The sequence below is a fragment of the Dicentrarchus labrax genome, unplaced genomic scaffold, assembly GCF_905237075.1.
Source record: "Dicentrarchus labrax unplaced genomic scaffold, dlabrax2021, whole genome shotgun sequence".
Lineage (NCBI taxonomy): Eukaryota > Metazoa > Chordata > Actinopteri > Moronidae > Dicentrarchus > Dicentrarchus labrax.
This window is the reverse complement of record NW_026136718.1, coordinates 3,928,344-3,947,914: the sequence shown is the minus strand read 5'-3', so window position 1 is coordinate 3,947,914 and position 19,571 is coordinate 3,928,344. Positions and strand designations below refer to the sequence as shown.

At 41.0% G+C, this 19,571-nt stretch overlaps 1 protein-coding gene across 1 annotated transcript in view; it reads left to right on the top strand.

The window, feature by feature from the left end:
• Positions 1-19,571, top strand: part of gmds (GDP-mannose 4,6-dehydratase) — a 169,962-nt gene that overhangs the window by 112,369 nt on the left and 38,022 nt on the right. Inside the window, exon 8 of the mRNA XM_051377883.1 lies at positions 19,233-19,351. Coding sequence (XP_051233843.1) covers positions 19,233-19,351 — 119 coding nt within the window. The remainder of the gene's footprint in view (positions 1-19,232; positions 19,352-19,571) is intronic.

Here is a 19,571-nt window from a genome sequence, read left to right as displayed (position 1 = left end):
GCAAATGTGGGGAAGCTATATAGATCATAGATATGTGAGGTAATTTCATAGTTTAACGTCATCTACAGAACAGTATCTGTAATGTCAATGTTACTGACCTTTACTTTACTTTTAATATAAAATCATTGATATGATTGAGACAAGAGATATATCACATCTGGTTAAAGTTTTTATAAAAGTTTTTTTTAGTAAGTTGTTGTAAATTTAAAAGAAGTGAACTTAAACTAAGGTGTTAGAAAAAGGACACAATATTAAATACATTAATATTATTATACTATATATCATACTGTATTGGTATCTTGACTACAATCTTCAAAAGGGAAAATCTTTTTTTTTAAATGTCAGTTAAGGCAAACAAAAATCTAAATCCCTGCCAAAATCAACACATATGTTTAGTCTGTCATCATGCGTCTAAAACCGTAACAGTTGTAATCAAATGTGCTCAGAACGTATCTGAAGCCCTTCAGGTGTGTCAAGAATTCAGAGTAGATTAAATAGCTGATTGCCGGTGTGGCTGACATTTGCAAATACATCCTCTTCTCTTTTCCTGTTTCTCTTCTATCAATCCTTCTCTGCTTATTTTTCATGTCACAACTTTATTCTGCCTTCAGTTCATGGCCTTGTTCTTCTCTGTAACCTTCCATGTCTCTTTGTTTTTCACCTATTTTTTCCGTCCTTTCACCCTCGTAGCACTCACTTTCTCTATGATTTTGGTATTAGACGTTGGTGTTTAATGACATTATAAAAGCCGGAGGATGAGGCTGGCAGCAGCAGCAGCGTACAGCAGGTGATCGCAGATAGCCGATTTGAAAATAAATTCCCACAGGAAACTTGGTGTGTGCCTGTGTGTTTCAGGAAATGGTGAGTGTGTTTGTGTTTGTGTATGTGTGTGTTTCATGGCTCCCTCTGCTCCTGCTGCGGTCGTCAGATAACGATAATGAATCAATAGTCACTCAAAAGAGAGATACAGAGGACAGAGGATGGAAGGTGATTTTATCTGTTTTTAAAATATTATGTTGTGCCCGTTCTCATGTTTTGTGAAAATGACAAATGCATAGTTTCCCAGCAGTCCCCAAAGACCCCGACCATCCCACAACCCTCACCTCTCTATCTCTGTCACCCTACTGGGTTATCAGTGTTGTCTCAGCGTATTAAGATAAGGCAACCCACTCGACACAGACAGCGTTGATATTGGGTGATTCTGAAAAACCCAGTTTTCGCTCAATTGTGATGTTTTTGAACCTTCAGTCCATTTTATGGACTAGGGATATGACACTGCTCTATGGTTAAGTTTAAGCAACTAACACTTCACTAAAGTTAAAAAAAGTTTTAAAAAAATACTTTTTAATTGTTAGTTTGAGACAAAAACTCTAGTTTTCTATGTAAAGTTAAACTTTCTACATGCCTGGTCACAACTGCGACACCACCCTTCTTTTTCTCGCTGCAAAAAGGACACACTATTTCCTTCATTGGAACTGAGCATTGACGTTGGTCATGAATTGTGTGCTGCAGAATTGAACAATATGAACTTAAAAAAAGCGTCTACAAGTCCCCGGCGAGACTTTAGGTCTGACAGACCTGGACAATGTATTACATCAATCTCTTGGCCATGTCTTTGCTGCCTTACACTGCAAGAAAACAGAAAACGAGGATTATTGGTAGTAAGCTGCAGTATGAAAATTAGCTGAATTGGGATGAGTTCAGGATGTGAAAGAACACTGCAGGTTCAGGAGAGTGTAGGAAACACTGAGCTAGAGGTTTTCACAGGCCCAAAATGTTAGACCGGGTTTGAAATGGACCCATGGAAAAGTGAAATGTGAACCTGAATAGGGTTCCTGAGCGCAGTCAGAGCAGATCCGAATAGACCCGACAATAATTAGAACCGATTTAAATGCGGTCGACCTGAACAGACCCTAACCGAGAGAGAACACTAACAGCGGCAGCGTCAGGTAACAAACAATAACGGATGTAAAGTCAGAGAACCTAATTCAGAATAAAAAAGTATATAAAAAATCCTTTATTCATAATTTATTTAACATATTGACACGCTGCACTGAGCCACTGTGAAACGTCATCAGTGCACGTGAGCTGACTACTGTCATTTTCTCACCCCTCCAAATTGAGGTTATCTTGGAGAAACAGTAGTCGAAGACACGCACCAAGAAACTGCCACATCTGGCAAAGGTCTTTGTTTCATGTCATCCCTCATTCTCTCCCCGAATGTTGTCACTACCTTCCACTGCTATCAAAAAAAGAAATGACTATTACGTTTTATTTTCCTTTTTTTTAAATCCAGAGTCCATTGCAGTGTAAGACCTGCCCTCCAAACTGCTGGTGTTAAATGATTACTGCCCTGCAGTCCCTCCCAGACTGCCTAATCAATCCAACATGGCCCTCATTTCGACGGCAGCCCACAGAGGGGCCGTGGCCCCTTCACTTCCATAAATACACTAACAGCTTTCTTAAATATGTGACAAAATTCCGTTAAAGTTTACAGGCTGGGCGTCTGTGTGCACCCTGCTTTCACCAGGGGAGGAGTTACTCCTCCACCTGCAGTGGAGAACCGAGGAGGAGGGAGACTCGTGCTGGTCTGCTTTAGTCGTTCACACACTCGCATACACACACATTTGTATCTCATACACACACCTGCTCTTGATTGTCCAATTTGTAAGCGATGTACTGGCCGCAGGGGAGCAGAGAAACAGTAAACAGGCTGATAGTATCTTATATGAGATCACTGCGGCTGGAACCGTATTGTAAGCAGAGAGACTGAGCCCAGCGTAGACATACTCGTGTGCTGTGAGGAGGAAAACAGGCATTGTTCTGACAGACGAAATGCAGTGGAGCCTTTTGTGAGCATTTAAAGTGTAAACGGAGTCGTCTTCTAGCAGTGCTGCTCCTGGTTCCAGGCTCGAGGTCGGGGGTCATGTGTCTCTGGGTCAAAGTTCAAACTTAACCCGTTGCGCAAGTCTGGAACTTCAATTCACAAAGATGGGACTGACACCCGTACAGTTTACTCGGCGCCCCCTTACTGGCTTGGCTGCTTCTGGTTTCTCACTTAAACCTTCTAGGAGGGAAAAAGTGTGACTCTCCTAACTTTTTTTTTTTTTTCACTTCCATTGAATCCCAGACTCTTTCCTTTCTTCCCTTTTGTTCTTCAAACAAACATTTCTCATCTCTTCATCTGGTCTGTCTGATTCCAGTTTCCCATGCCGTTATCTGTTTTCAGATTTCATGGAAAGACTAAAAATATGCCAACTCCCACAAACTGCAACTAACTCTATCAGACTTGCTGTTGAAGCCAGTCAGATTAAACCATTAATGATGACAAAACATACGTAACGTTTGCTTCCTGTGTTGTGTATGGTGTTATCTCCACTTCACACATACTCTGGGCTCAGTTTCAACAGGGGGTACCGTCCTCCCTCTTCTGTCCCTCCAGCATTAAGGTCACTGCTTTATAGATAACAGAAATAAGTTACAATATCCAGTCAGCTTTGACTTTGTGAAGGCATATTGTCTACTGACTATTTTCCTTATGATTGCTGCAGGGAGGGGTTATCCACTGACACAGTTGACTTAGTTCAATACAGAATTTATTTGCAGAAGATTGACTGATTTATTCATACTAGCCTGAATACAGCTAATACAGTTTCCCCCTCACTTTCTTTAAAAGATTGAAATCCATGTGAAACACACTTAGATTTACTAAAACTGAATAACTGATTTGAAGGGAAAGAATTTATCAAAATACATTTAAATCAATCCCCAAATGAAAATATTTGAACTCAAAAACACTGACACATTAGTAAAGCATTGAATAGAAACAGGTGGCATTAGAAATCAATATATTTTAATGTATTATTATATAATTAAATAATATAATTAAATACATTTGAATAATACATTTTATTTCTAAATCTTAAGACATTTAATTTGATCTAAAATGTGGCCATAACAACTCATTAAATGGATTTCATTTAATACGTTATTTATAAAAATAATAATACATTTGACAGCATTTGACACCAAACTGCGGTGACCAGGCATTTTTTAGAGGTGACAGTTGCCCCTGTTCTCTCACTACATTTTTCTTTTTCTTTTTTATTAGATACTGACAAAATCCAACACAAATTTCCAGAGTCCTTGGTGATTTTTTCGAAGTATTTGTTTAGTCCAAAACCCAAAGAATTTAGAATGATGTAAAAGAGAGAAAATCTGCAAATTCTCATATTTGAGAGGAACTAGTGAGTATTAAACATTTTCTGTTGACAAAATTGTCGATTAAGCAACCGCTTGTTTCACAATAGAATACACCAGTTGATGCCCTATTCCCCGTCCCATCCCGTTGGATTCCACCTTTCCCCCTTTTAGAAATGTTTTTCACATCGATTACACACGTACTCCATCGCTGTGCAGATTTCTCCCTCTCTACGACAGATATATAAGTAAATCTAAACAGTCAGTGGGTCCGTTAAGTCGAGAGGCAGCGTCTCCTCCCGCTGATGTTTGTTTTTCTTCCTGCCTGTTCAAAGAGGGCAAAATAAATAAAGTGCTTTTCTGGCCCGGCATCACTCGTTCCTCTGCTATTGATACCCTCCCTCTGACAGCCGAGGACGCATGTGTGCATATGCATGTGTGTCCGTATGTGTGATACTGTTGTTACAGTACATTAAATAAAGTCCCAAAAAATCTGAAGCAACTATTTTAAACACCTTTCACATCCTGTTTAGACCCTGTGCTGCCTATTCATAACCCAGCTATGACAGATTAGCATGTGGCTACTATATTTAACTAACTTAACTGGTGTGTGTGTGTGTGTGTGTGTGTGTGTGTGTGTGTGTGTGTGTTCCTGTCCCCCCCTTTCCCCCAAAAATGGTAACACACCCACAGCAAATGAGAAGGCTCCTTTGAGAAATGTGTTTCTCATGTTCTCACGGTGTAAAAATGACGCTATCGCCGAGCTCCAAGAATCAGCAGCTCTGTCCACATTACATGGAGCTGGGCCCAACCTGTGTGTGTGTGTGTGTGTGTGTGTGTGTGGGCGCGTGCATGGGCGATTTAGCTTGCAGTGTGTGTTTTGGGGTTAAACAGTGAATGACAGTCTTTATGGGACCCCTTCCCTTCCTCTGGTGAAAACATGGAAAGATTGTTTACTGAGGACTCAATGTTCATACAGCCAGAGGTCGCAGTCAAGTTCAAGTGTGTGTGTGAGTGTCTGTGTGTGTGTGTGTGTGTGTGAATATGTGGACTTCCCCGTGCATGTTGCTATGTTTAGATGTCCAAACACGCTGATAATATCAAAGGAATGGGTGCAGACTGGATTGATGGTATGGTATTAGTTTTAGGTGGGTGAAGGAATTTCATTTTCCTTTTACGACAGTTTTTATTTTTTATTTTATTTTTTTACTTCATCCGCATATATATGTGTGTGTACATGGGTATATGATCATTAAAGCAGGGTGTTGTTGTAAACTCTAAGGCTGGAGCAGTCACGCGTACGTCCTTAATGTTTTCATTATGAGCGTCAGTGGTAAGAAGCAAACAGAAGAAGATCTGTGTTGAAAGCAAACATGTCTGATGAAAGCACCGACTGAAGACATCATCCGCAGAAAATCCAACAGGATGACACAGCGACTTATTATTATCTCATTATCAACTACATCACCAAAATATTGAAGGTGGTGTGTAGCTTATTCTGGCTACACATTCTAATAAAGCTTTAGCATATAGTATTTCAACAAACTCTGGCATTCAAAATGTGATTAGTTTTTATTACTTTCTTTTCCTTTATTTTATTCTATTCAGACTGAAAACACTTCGCTGCATAAACAAAGCCCATGTTATGGTTGAATGCTGTCGGGAAGAGAGATTTTCTGGATTGTCTGCCGTTGACAGAAGCTCCAAAGAGTGCATCCTTTCTGCTTGTTTTACTAATCCCCTAAACAAGCTGATCAACTATCCATGTGTCATTAGAGCAAAACAAAAAACTTTCCCTAGCTGGGCCAGGCTTTTAGAATAATGCGTGTTGTATATAGGCTCTGTACACTCACACAGGTGTTTTCAGTTAGTCCGAGTAATTAGACGTCTGCTCCGGTTGGAGTTGGGCAGCACTGTGCTGGGATTTATGTGAGGTCACCCTGTCTACGTGCTGATAAGAATGATAGAGGTGTAAGAAGTCCCGCCTTAACAGGTGCAACAAAAGTAACCGAGTAAATCACAGGTCAATAATGGAGTGGGCAATGTGTAAGGTCTTAAATATATATATGTCGTTTTTGGATGAAAACAAAATATAAGAATAATGAATTTAAAAAAATGAATAAAGGAAATCAGAAGTTAATAGCACAATTTTGGGCTCAAACTTTGTGGTTAAGCAGTTGTTAATCAGCAATTTCTGTGTCGGCTCACCATGTGTGCAGTGTCTCGGGCTATAGTGCAGGTTGCCAGATCCGGGTAAACATCTGGTATAGGTCTCTTCCAACCTGATAGTACAGGCATGGCAACCTCACCGGTCCCACGTGTTTTTCACCAGAAATAGTTGCAGCTTGTGGGCCTGGTAGCTCAGCTGATAGAGCTGGCGCCCCGTGTGCCAAGGCTGAGTCCTTGCTGCTACAGCGGCCTTTGGTTCGAGTCCAACCTTTCGCCCGTTGCTGCATATCATCCCCTCTTTCACCCCCTTTCCTGTCTATCTTGAGTTGTTCTATTAATAACAATAGTTCCAGCATGTATTTCTGAAAACATAAATTGTCATTTTTACTTCACATATTGTTTACAGATTTAACAAAGGAGACACATTGTGTTAATTAGTGAGCTTTAGAGCCTGTGGTAGGTGTAGATTTGAACTTCCCTGCTACCTTTTATATCTTTATGATAAGCTAGGCCAATCATCAATTTGGGTGCGTCGGGGGACACAAAATGTTAAAGTTGTTTGATTTCCTCCATTTAAAACGTATTGATCTTACATATAATGTGACCAAAAAAGTGCCTGGTGAATAAAAGCCCTCAAAATGCTGGCTGTGTTTCTTTGTTATCTTTCCCTTGGACACAGTCTTCAGTTACTTAAGGGACCCACCAGAAGCAGCACTGTGTGAATAAAATGTTTTGGACTCGCTACGATCGACTGAAATCTCCCTCATCTGTCAGACCTTGTGACCTCTTCAGGGTAACAGGCTGTTGTGCTGAGAAAGAGCATCCTCTGAGGTTGACCACTGCTGTGAGCTTCGGCCAGCAGAACATGGTCAGGGTGAAACAGACAACGCCGAGGTGTGGTCGTCTCTGCGTCATCCCCGACCATGTTACAGCAGCGTGTGCATGTGTCTCTGTGTGCGTACGTGCGTTCAGGGTGAAGTCAGACTGTAAATATAGCCTCGTCTGTCTTCGACTCGACGTCCAGACTGCCTGTGTCTGACAAGGAAAAAACGCTGCAGTCTCTGACTTTTTTGGTCAAAACACAACAGGAGAGAGTAGAGGGAAGGAGGAGGAGGGAGGAAAATGAAGAGTGTGTGTGTGTGTGTGTGTGGGGGGGGGGGGTGAAGCAGAGGGGAGGGGGTTTAATAATTTCAGCCATCTCTAAAAATAGGGGGCTCTGTAGAAGAAAAAAAAGCTGTTCTGCTAAAAATCACAGCTCCATAGCAGCCATTTGGATGATGTGTGCTCCCTGAGGTGGAGCCTGGGAAAGTTAGCTGTGCGTACTAGCATGTCACTCTGTGTGTGTGTGTGTGTGTGTGTGTGTGTGTGTGTGTGTGTGTGTGTGTGTGTGCGTGTGTGACACTATCGATGTGTGTGTGTACATGTAGACCTAAATTGAATGATTGAGGTTCTTATTGTATTTCCACAGAACAGGGTTGGACAGCAGTTTTCTCCGGGCTGATACGGCCTGGTCTGCCCGGAGTCGTTTGGCCTGGTCTGCCCTAACCCAGTTTGACTTGTCCTGCTATGGTCTGGTTCGTGGTTCTGCCAAATCCACCCCTGCCCTTTACTGACTCACAACAAGACCATCAGGGATTGTGGGATGCGGGGCAGACACAGACATAAAAACAGCTAGTCCTTATATGAGAAGAGAGATTGTAGTCAAACATAACAAGAGTAAAGTCACATAAAATATGTTGGAAAGGAAAACTCATTCGATGAAACTTTCTCAACTCAGGAACTCCTGGAATGTTAGCCCACCAGGCTCCATTTCACTGCTTTTAATCGGCTTTCCAAATTCATATCTGGACCCTCTGGCTGCCTGTTGAAAGGGTGTCGGCCTTCATTGTGCTAAACCGAGATTCATTTAAATGTTATTTTTACCAGCTGGTTTATCTGTACTGGTTTATAATGGGTGGCAGGACTTAGTCACTGAGCCTCAGACTGAATGTCTCTGCATATGAGTTTTGTGTTGTTGCGTTGTCATGGGCGAATACCGGAGCTGAATGTGAGTAGTGTCACGAGAGATACTCTTTAAAGGGGACATATTATGTAAAACCAAGTTTTTAATCGATTGATTATGTACATTTGGGACTCTGGGGGGCTTATCAGCAGGCAAAGTGTGAAAACAGATGACTCAGTAATTTTTTTTGTCAATGTTGACTTCGCAGGGAGTGTGGCGATGGTGATGTATTACGGCGTAGCTGAGAATAAAAAAACGAGTGCTATATTCCCACTGGTAGCGGTCGAGAAAACATTGCGGACTCGTGAAATGTACTCGTGTAACAGGAATAGCATGCTACTTATGTTTACTCAATTAACAGAAATCTAGATTTTTATAAGCAGTAAGTTACACAAACAGTGGTCAGCGGTTGACCGTATATAGTCAGCGACCGTATTTACCCGACGTACAAACATACACATTTTTAAGAAAAAAGTAAAAGAAAGCTCATAACTCACCATTCAGAAACGTCTTGTTGCAGTCTACACTGAACAACTTCTTCGATAACCTCTTCTTCCTGTTCAGGGTCTGACTCTGGTTCAAACTTATAAGGTTTCACCACAAAGTTTCTTCCAGCTGCCATCTTTCTCCCAGGGTTCACGTTTATCTGTTGTCATGGCAGCGTGAAGCGTCAACTGTCCGTCCTGAACAGGGCAGGGTGATTGAACTGCTATGGTGCTTCATCCTTATGGTATTTTGACCAAAGCATGTCACAGACATTACATTAGGACACCAGGGAACTAGGTTAACTTGTAGAAATAGGGTATAATATGACCCCTTTTAATGTTTTTATAAGACCTATAGCACATACTGTATTGTTATTCTAAGGGTGCTGTGTGTAACATTTAGGAGGATCTATTGATACAAATGGAATATAATTATAATTTCTTTTTATTAGTGTGTAATAATGTGAATTTAGGAACTGTTTTGTTTTTGTTACCTTAGAATGACCCTTTTTATCTAGAAACGCCTTCTATGGAGTCCACTATGTTTCTACAGTAGCTCATAACAGACAAACCAAACACTGGCTGTAGATAGAGCCTTTAGCGTGTTCGCAGCCACCGCAGTTTCTCCTACATACTTCACAGCCTGTTCTCATTCTCAGGTTGTCAAATACATACTGATCCTGTGTAATTAGCTTTGTTTATTGTTCAAAGACAGTGAATAGGCTACATGTTGTTATTTGTGAATGTATGAATATAAAGGTAGCATTTATTTGGTTTTGATATACTCTTATCAATATATCCTTTGATAATATATGGTCCAAATATGGTGCTCATTTTTCTTTGTTTCGGAAAGATTTTATTATTGTTGAGGTATGAAAATATGGAAATAAAAAGATTTGATTGTTTATTTAGATAAACAAATATTACTATTACTAGAATATCTCAATTTTACATCAGTTCTCTTATTTTTCTCTTTACCCATAAGTTTCAAAACTACTTTTTGATCCTCTATATGGACACATTTCTCGAATAGTACTGAGGTTTAACACCCAGCTTTAATGACAAACCACAGAGAGCAGAAGTGATCCAGCAGACTTGTATTAACCTGCCTCTCTGTTGTGTCAAAATGTTTGCACTGATCTGGATTGTGTCAGTGTTGTGTTGGCAGAGCTGTGGAGTTGTTATCTGATACGCTGTTTAGAGAGGCAGGGAGGACTCAAATCATCTGGTTTATAAAATGCCACTTTGCCTATTGATAGAATTACAGGCAGTTAGTCAGAGTCCAGAGGGGAGTTGTAGGGTGTGTATGAAAGGGTGAGTGTGTGTGTGTGCGAATGTGTGTATTACAGCAAGGATGTTCAAAGAACAAAAGGATCCTTTGAGTACAGAATTTCAGAGGAAGCTGTCAGACGTGTCCATTCTTCTCTAATCCGGTGTTTGGGATTATCCTGCACTGTTATGGAATGCAGTTTAACACACAGACACACACACCATGTGTTGTCAGTCACTCTCTGTTCACTCAGGTGACAAACAGAGACCCACTTGCCAAATGGCTGTGAACGTAAACTGTCTTTGTGTTACAGACGGACTCACTGAGAATGACTTGTCAATCACAAGGTAGCCACGCCCTAAAGCATTTGTGCTTTATTGTCTATTTTACTTTAAATGGGGCCATAATTTACTAAATGAACATCATGCTGTATGGGAGAAGACTGAGAGAAGACCTAGAGACTGAGACCATAAACTCATCAGGAAACTGTTTACTGAGCTCATAAATCAACTGAGAATCGGCTCATTTCTTAAGACTATCGTTCTTTTATTGCAGCCAATGGAGCCGCCCTCTGCTGACCATTACATAGAGTGCAGGTTTAAGACACTTCCACGTTGGCTCTGTCCATTATATATACAGTCAGTGGTTTTAACTGGGCCGTCCTGTTTTCACCCGCTTCAACGATAAACTTCAACTCTGGACCAACACGGAAAGCAAAATATAAAAGCTTCTGCTCCATGAAATCAATTTCACTTTTGTTCATCTGTATTAAATCCTCACGTTTGCACTCTGGGTATCACGTTAACAATGGAGCGACCAGGAAAAACATAGACTGGTTTACTAACACAGAGCTGGTGGAGAGCACCCACCCTGCATATCTCTTGCCAGCTGTGTCATAACAAATTTCACACTAGTGTTTGAGAATAACTTCCACATTCACAAAGGCTACCTTCATCTGTCAGAGGGGGCGACTGCTGACTACACAAACATCTGTGCTTCTACTGTCAGTGTAAATGTGTTCAGATGTTCTTTGCCTTCACAGTAATGGCAGTGGCACTTGGGAGCACAACACGTAAATCAGCCATAAATCAGATTTGCTTGTAAAATAGTAACCAGTTTACAGCAGTTAGCAGTGTTAACAGTGTATTGGTACATTGTACAAAGTGAAAAGTAATTCCTGCGCTGCTTCACTGAAGCTGCTGAATAAATTACAGTTATGATGTGAAGCTGTGTCACTTTCAAAGTGAGTTCTCACAAAAATGACTGCAGAGGACAGCATGTGGATTTCTTAAAGATATATATGTGACATTTCTGCATGAAAATGTCTAAAAAAGCTAGACTTGTGTCATATATTTTGTTGAAGCGTGTACTTACATTATACCAAATGTTTCCAACAAGGTTCAAACCCAGAAGAATACGTAATTTTATTGAGGTAATGGTGCGTTATCTTTCTTGTCTCAGCAACTTTCTCAGCCATGGTGGTTGTTTGACAAAGAAGACAACAACTCCTGTGATCTCACGCTACTTTCTTACATCATGAAACTACGTCTTTCTCTTTTGATGTGAGAGACCTCCTAGCCTAAATTGCGTACTGTACGTGTGTGTTTATAGTATTCATATGTCATGATTTTCAGAAACCTTGTGCCTCGTCACACTATTATGCAAGGCCGACATTTTTGTTAATCAAACCATTTTGAGGTGCAAGAAATGCTGGTTTTGTGCCAATGGAAGGGTGAAGCTAGGAGAAAAATATGTTTACAAGTTTAGCCGTCTTGATATGAACATGGATGTCTTATCCATTGCACCATCCTTTCATAACAACTTGCATTACCCTGTACACTGTACTGTGGGAGTAGTATACAAAAGATTGGCACTCAACCATTGGCCAAGTTAAAAAACTAAAAACAGGAGTCAAGATTGAGATCTGTGTAGGAGACCGTAGAGGAAGTAACCCATGGACTTTGCCATTCTCTGAATTGTTGTGATGCAAATAAAGCTGTATATAATTAGAAATTTGACGAATTTGAAGTTAAATATATTCCTATGTAAACATCTACAGTAGTAAGGGGTTATCTGGTTTCAGTGTGGTATCAGTCGTGGGGCCTAGGTCACTCTGGAGTTGTAATTTCAATACTATTTGCCTAATCTCAGTACAAGATGGCTGCATATGATTGCCAGTGTGTCAGGGAAGTATTGTGGCTTTGATGGATGTGGGTCCGAAAAGACCAGCTGATAACACCAACGTATGACGTGCGTGAGCAAGACCATGTTTGAGCTCAAATGTGACGTCGTACCGTGATGTGCACGTGCATGCACAAATCCACATGAATGTCTTGTATCATAGCTGTGAGTGCAGGTCATTAATCTTATTATCAGTGGTACGAGGCGGGGCTGGGAGGCTGGGAGCTGCGTCTGCTCCAATTCAAGGCTTCCCTGTGGCTCACGCCAAAATACGAACACTTTTCTTCTTATTTTTCAGACTTTAACATTCTTGTCTGGCAGCTGTGCAAGCATGTTGTGGAACAGAGCTGAGAACCTCTTAAGCTGGTAATGGTCTGGAAAAGCCAACTCTGGTCGGCCTCTGTACTGTAGTAGTGAAGATGTGAACCTGCAGCTTCTCCAAAACTCATCAGGCCCCAAGTTAAATTCTGTGACAATACACTGTCTGTTGGCAAAGCCGCAATGATTCAGACAGACTCAGGTGGCTTTAAGTGATTAGACATTAAAGGCAGCCGATCCATTTACGCTATATGTATTCTGTATTTCCAATGTTTAATTTAAAGCTTGTTTGTATTTGTGCAGGAATTTGAATGAATCCCTGCCTCAAGTACTTTTGTGGTTTTGTCATATTGCATTGGCATGTGTGGGTGAGGCGTAAAAGTGTGTGTGTTTTGTGCATTTTGCCCACATGTGGATACCTGCGTCCACATGCATCTGTGTGTGTGAAACCCTGGGGTTAATGGCATTAGCAGGCTGTGATTGGGGCTGATGGATTTCTGCGGCCGTAATAGCAGCTCCATTAAGTGTTTACTGTGAGCCATTCCACATGTCAGCTGTAGTCAAGCAGCCAGAGACGGAGGACCGAAGGGCCTGGGACGCTGGGAGGGAGGCGAGACACAGACGGGGGGGCGGGGGAAGGGGAGGATGGAGGGGTCAGCTGGCTGCAGAGGAGGGAGGTCCAGATAAGTCATAACTTAAGCTGTGGTTTGGGAAGTGTTTTTCTGTTTTGTGCCAGAAAAAATTCACCTTGCTGAAGTGTCTTTGAGCAAGACTTCAATTCATTTATTTTGGAGATGCTGTTTCAGGGTGAATTAATCTACAGGGATTGATAGTGTTGTACATTCGGTTACGTTCACATTAGCAGATGTTAAGCAATACAGAGTTTGTGCCTGAAACAGCAGCCACTGGTATCACAGTGGTGAGAGTGCACTGTGTGACCTATACAGGAGTATTCTGAGTCAGCAGGCTGCCTTTGGTTTGTACCAGGGATTTTCCCGCAGCCTAGTAGCTTTGGTTGTGCTCTATCTGTGCTCTATCTGACTGGGCATATGGAAAGGATTAAATATAATACACTTTCAGAAAAGTGGCAGCCACCTCAGCTGAATGCTGAAGCCATGAAAACCCCAGCTGTATTAGTGACTGTTCCTGTTTTTCCACAGAAGTTTTCATTCTCAAATTTGCTGATTTAAAAAAATTGCTCCCTTTTTGCATTTAATGTAGTAGTAATAATAATAATAATAATAATAATACATTAAATAATTGTTTTGTGACTGCTGTTTAAAGCCATGTTTATTTTGAAAATTACAGTAACATTGAGATTTCAAAGACAAAAGACAAGTATGTTACAGCAGTTTTAGCCTATGACTTTCAAGTAGGGATGAGGTTCAACAGCATTTTACCACATTTAATTCATTTAAAATCCTAATTGAAACTATTTGGATTTTTTTAATGTCATTTTTGACTTGTTTAATTTATGTTATGTCTTTTAAGATCTTGAGGCCATGTTGGAAATAAGAGTTGTCACTTTATTATCTACATTATGATGACGAAATTCAACTGACAAATTGTTGATGGATGAAATAAGCAGGTCTGAATGTATTTCTGGCTAATTAAATCTGATGGCTCAAGCTACTTCATTAAATTGGTGTCAGATCCTGGAAATCCAATATAATCCTATGTTATATATTGTCATATTGCCTAGCCCTACATTAATGAGAAGAAACGTATTAGACTTAACAATATAGTTCACCAACATGTAACCAGATCTAAAAACAGAACTGATCCCTTACCTGTATTTGACTTTTCTGATACCTGGTAGTCACACTAACAAACTTGGCAACTAGAAGTTAAACCAAAATACAGATTTCAAAGCATTCCTATCAGGAACTTAAAATGTCAGAGACACGATATACATACATGTTTTTCCCCCGGTCTCTCAACAAAACATAGCATTTGAACTTTAGTCGCCAGGTTTCCCCTTGTGTATGTCAGAGTATAATTCAGGTGAAGGGGTTGTGGGTGGTTGCAGGGGTCAGTATCTGTCTCATAGCTGGAGTCGAGTGTGGAGTGCGTGATGGGGGTCATCCTGTGGCCATGTGAACAGGAAGGTGCGGGTTCAGTGTGAAGGGCTGAACCCCTGAGCTGTTTATCAGATAGCTAATGAAGCAGAGCAATCCTGAGGGAGGGAGGAGGGGCAGCACAAGGGAAAGGAGAAGAGAAAGGGGGCAAAAGGTAAAATGAGGTAGGGGAAAGAAGGGTGCGCTGATGTAAAAGAGTTCAGAAAAAGATGAGCTGAATGTGGGAATACCCGCAGTGAAGCCAGTACTTAGCTGTTATCGCTGAACGGGGTCATAAGAAGGAACCAGAGTCTCTCATGATTTCACTGAGCTTTATTCCCACTACAATGAGCAGAAAAATACACATCATATTATTTATCACATTTCCTGGTTAAAAATCAGCAGAGGCCATATCACTCAGCTCCTGCCGTAAACATTTTCTCTGGCTGCAAGAGAAGTCGAGCCGCGTTCCCAACTCCCATCATCACAGCCGTCCAGTTTACTGCAGGCCCCACATTCATCAGTGTGGTCCGCAGGAAAAGAGCCTGCTTCATTACAAGTTCAAATAATCAGCCAGTCAGATGATCAAAACATTACAGTGTAGATGTCTGTGTTTGATATTTCACCGTCTCCACTGATTAATCCTGTTCACATTGAGAACAGAAAGGTTGAATTATTTTAATATGGCACAATGAGAATTTACATCTGATTTAAATTCTCAGGCTAGATCTATGATCTGCATTGTTTATGTTATAGTGTAATATGTCAGGCTGCAACTAATGATTTCTTTCACTATTGATATATTTTATTTTTGGATTAATCGTTTGGTCTAGGAAATGGCCAAATGAATGTTTCCATTTTGCTTGACAGAGGTGTTAAGGGATTAATTAATTATCCAAATTGTGATTGATTGGCTTTCTGGTTAATATATTTTTATCTCTGTCCATCAGTATCCTGTATATAGAAAATACATAAATACAGTTGACTCAATTCTGTCAGTGCATTAAAGGGAAATGTTGCCACGTTTAATGAAGATGTCCAATCACTTTTACTTACTGATTTATTTAACCTTTATTTAGACAGGTAACCTCACTTGGGGTTGTTCAGTACAGAGATAAAAATTTTGGACATCACATTTTAACTACATACAAGTGTAACCCCCCACAGATGCTCTTTCCAGATCCTGTGATGGTGAATGTAGTGAACTGAAGCAGTAAAGTCCTTGTAAAGTGTGTGCTGTATTCAAACTTTTCTTCGGGCACCAGCACTGTCATTTGACACATACAGGACAGTGATGTAGTTGACGTCCAGGAAGAACTACAGGCTTCTTCAAAAAATAACAATATTGCTCTATGTAAAAAAAATAATATGTCAAACTCCAGGAATATTTGCTTGGCAACATTGTATATAACTTAGGTTGCTCAGTGGGCTTGGGAGTCAGAGGCTCGCATGCAATGCATTCTGGTACATGTAGGCCCTGTCGGCATGGCTATGTGAGCAGAGGAACTCAGCTTTCTATGTTAATGTGGCGTTCACTGTGGAATTTATTTCTTTAATTGACTACATTTACCATCAACATTGATTTGACATTCACATACAACGTGGCAATTTTAAACTTAATGGATTCATTTTTTAAGGCATTGTAACGTGTACTTTCCTACGTGCACCGAAATGCTGCTTTGCTTTACCATTTAAGGGGCAAAGAAACTATTTCCATGTGTTGTTTTTTGTTTTGTTTTTACTGTTTTAACTCCTTAAAGGTTTCCTGTGTTTAGACCCATAGTAGCGCTATGGAGCCACTTTTTAATGAGTGGGTCCCCGTTCTGTTTATCTTGGGTTGATGAGATACACAGTCATACCAATGGTGTCACACTATTTCTCTGATAAAGGTAGCAGTAATGCCAGTATATACTACAATGTGCCAGCAGAGACGGGGAAGGAGACTGCAAACTAGTAAATGTGGAGGTTTAAAAAATGTTTCACGTGATGGAAATGCACTTCACGTTTGTTAGACCTCAAGGATACACAATGTGTTTTGGTGATTGACACTAAATGTAAACTTTTGTTTGTTTACAACAAAACTCCAGAGGGACCCTTTGAGAAATATATTGACAGAAAGACAAACGTGGTTTCGTTAGATGATTTCATTTTCCTGTCAACTTAACGAGCGCGAAATGTGGAAACAATTGGGAACACAGATTCTGATGGCGCTCTGGTTGTGGAAACATGAACACGCTTCAATTCGTTTGTTCTGCTGTCAGTCATACACCGACGTGCTATTATTGGCTTGGGTGGCGGTGTGAGAATCTGGTGTGTTCATCAGGGGCCGGAGGGTGAGAGGTCAGGCTCAGGGGAGCCATCAACGTTGAGCGGTCAGGTGACCCTGAACGATCCTGAGATAGGACGGCCTCGCCTCCCTGAGGAGGAGCATTCCATCACTCTTAGAGTGTGTGTGTGTGTGTGTGTGTGTGTGTGTGTGTGTGTGTTTCAGAGCAGACATGTGCTTATACAATCCCACTATCAGCAATATTCATCCAGAGCAGGATGTCATTACCATGAAATATGATATCAATATCCATGGTCCCCAAAAGGTAGCTCGCTAATAGTGACCTGCCTGATCTTTCCTCTGTTGATTGGGACATTGTCGCAGGTCAAATGTTGTGCTTTTACACATGAGAGTATCACTAACATTTTCCATTCTGGGCACTCCATAAGCTTTCCTTCAGCAAAACCAACGTGTCATATTGCCATGAAAACTTATAGAAATATTCATGATCCCCAGAAGATGATTTCTTATGATTTTCTTGGAGCTCTGATCCTCTGTCTTGTCAGGTCACGGAAGAGTATTGAAAGAACATTGCATAACATTTGCTGTAGATATTCATGGCTCTCAAAGCATTTATCATAATATTTTGGCGACATTTCTCCTTATTTAAATCAATGAAATTTACTGAGCACATTTATGCTGTAAAGTGAATAAACCTTTTATGGAAGAGAAAAATCATTAGGAAAGTGTTTCCATTATGTGTTTTGTTTGTGGGGTGTGAACATTGAAGCTTCTTGTGGCTGCTACTGGGAACTTAAGCTTTTTAGTTCATGTGTGTCTGCAAAAGACACATGTATGAGTACTACTGCAGAGGGAACACAGAATCTGCTAAATGTGCAGAGGGAGACAGCCAGCCTCTGCTCCATCCAACTGTATCACATAAAACCTCCTGATGTGGCTGGATGGAACACATACACACACACTAAATCAAATCCAAGTAGAGCACATAAACTGTGCTGATTTGCTCCTCGGAGAGCGAGACAGGCAAAGTGTTTAAGTCACCTCAGTAGAGACAGAGAGGAAGGAAACTCCACTCCTATTCACCTTTTCTGCTGTAGAGAGCTTACCTTCATGAGGTGTACATCTGTAAGCATCTGTTTATCTCTTCATCTAATCAGCTCAGTTAAGCTATTTCTTCTTTTACCATTTGTCTTAATATTTTAACTGAACTATTGATATAAAAAAGTTAGTATCTATATGGTGACCCTTTTGGGTGCACCAATGAGTCACCAATGTCAGTTACTAGGACTACAAAAAGCACAACAAAAGCATTATGACTGACATCGACAGGAAGTGTTTTATTGAGTTTTCTGTCTGCAGTGAAATGATTACGAATTGTGGACTGTTGGTTAAGATATTAAAGGGGTAACACTGAGGAGTCACAGAATACATTGACATTTGTGGCAACACATAAACACATAAGGCAACAAGAATCGGAACCAGACAAACTGAATTCAAAAAGCATTAAAATCTAAATAATATCCACTCTATATACAAGACTTTAAAAATCTGTGCTTGTGTCCTGATTTCGTTTGTCAGTATAGATGGGAGCGTCTGTCTGTCTGTCTGTCTCTGTCCCCGGCGAGTCTCTTCTAATCAGGGTAGACGTGCCAGAGGTCAGCAGCTCTGACCCGCTGGCTCTGGTTCACCATAAATATTATGGAACCACGCACAGACGCCCTCGCTGTCTGTTTAATATAGTGCTGGGTCCATTAAGGGACCCAGAATATCAGCTTTCACTAGGGTATATAGGCTAATAATAATACTGCCTGCACCGTGTAGTTAGAAATAGTGAACACAAGTCAGAACTGGATGCTGTCGTACTTTTATTTCTGGAGGTTTATCACCTCCTTAACTTTGCTATTAACTTTTCATTTGTCTAATGGTGACCGGTGTGTGCGAATCTGTTTGTGTGCATAGGTGCGTGTGTGCGTTCATGACCACGTGTGCGTTTTTCTGTGTGCCAGCAACACAGTGGGCCTGTGGGACCGCTCTGTCCTCCTTTCCCACGGTATTTGTCCCATGAGCCCCCGCGGTGACGTCAGGACAGAGGTACGGCCGAATGCCCCGCTCAGAGGTCGCAGGTTCACTTCCTGTCTGTCAGTACCAAGTTGGGCAGAGTCCAGTGTGGAGCACTGAACTGTCTTTATGATCTCTCAGTGGTTTAACCTCTCTGTCTCTGTCTGTCTGTCTGTCTGTCTGTCTGTCCCTCTGTCTCTTTCAGGCTATGTGGCTGATGCTGCAACAGGAGGAGCCAGAGGATTTCGTCATAGCGACGGGGGAGGTGCACAGTGTGAGGGAGTTTGTGGAAAAGGCCTTCAAACGTGTGGGGAAAACCATTGTGTGAGTGCGCACACACATACACACACACACACACTTCTATTTCAGATATGCATTTCCATAAATGTTTTTGGCAATTTTACATGTCTGTGTCATGCTGAATGAGCTCCAAAGTCACAACAACTATAGCACAACTATAACACATTTCCAGTCTGAATCGTATTAAAGTTCATAAAGAGTCTTTGCACAGTTTGTGTCTTCTTAAGAATGTTGTAATAAATTT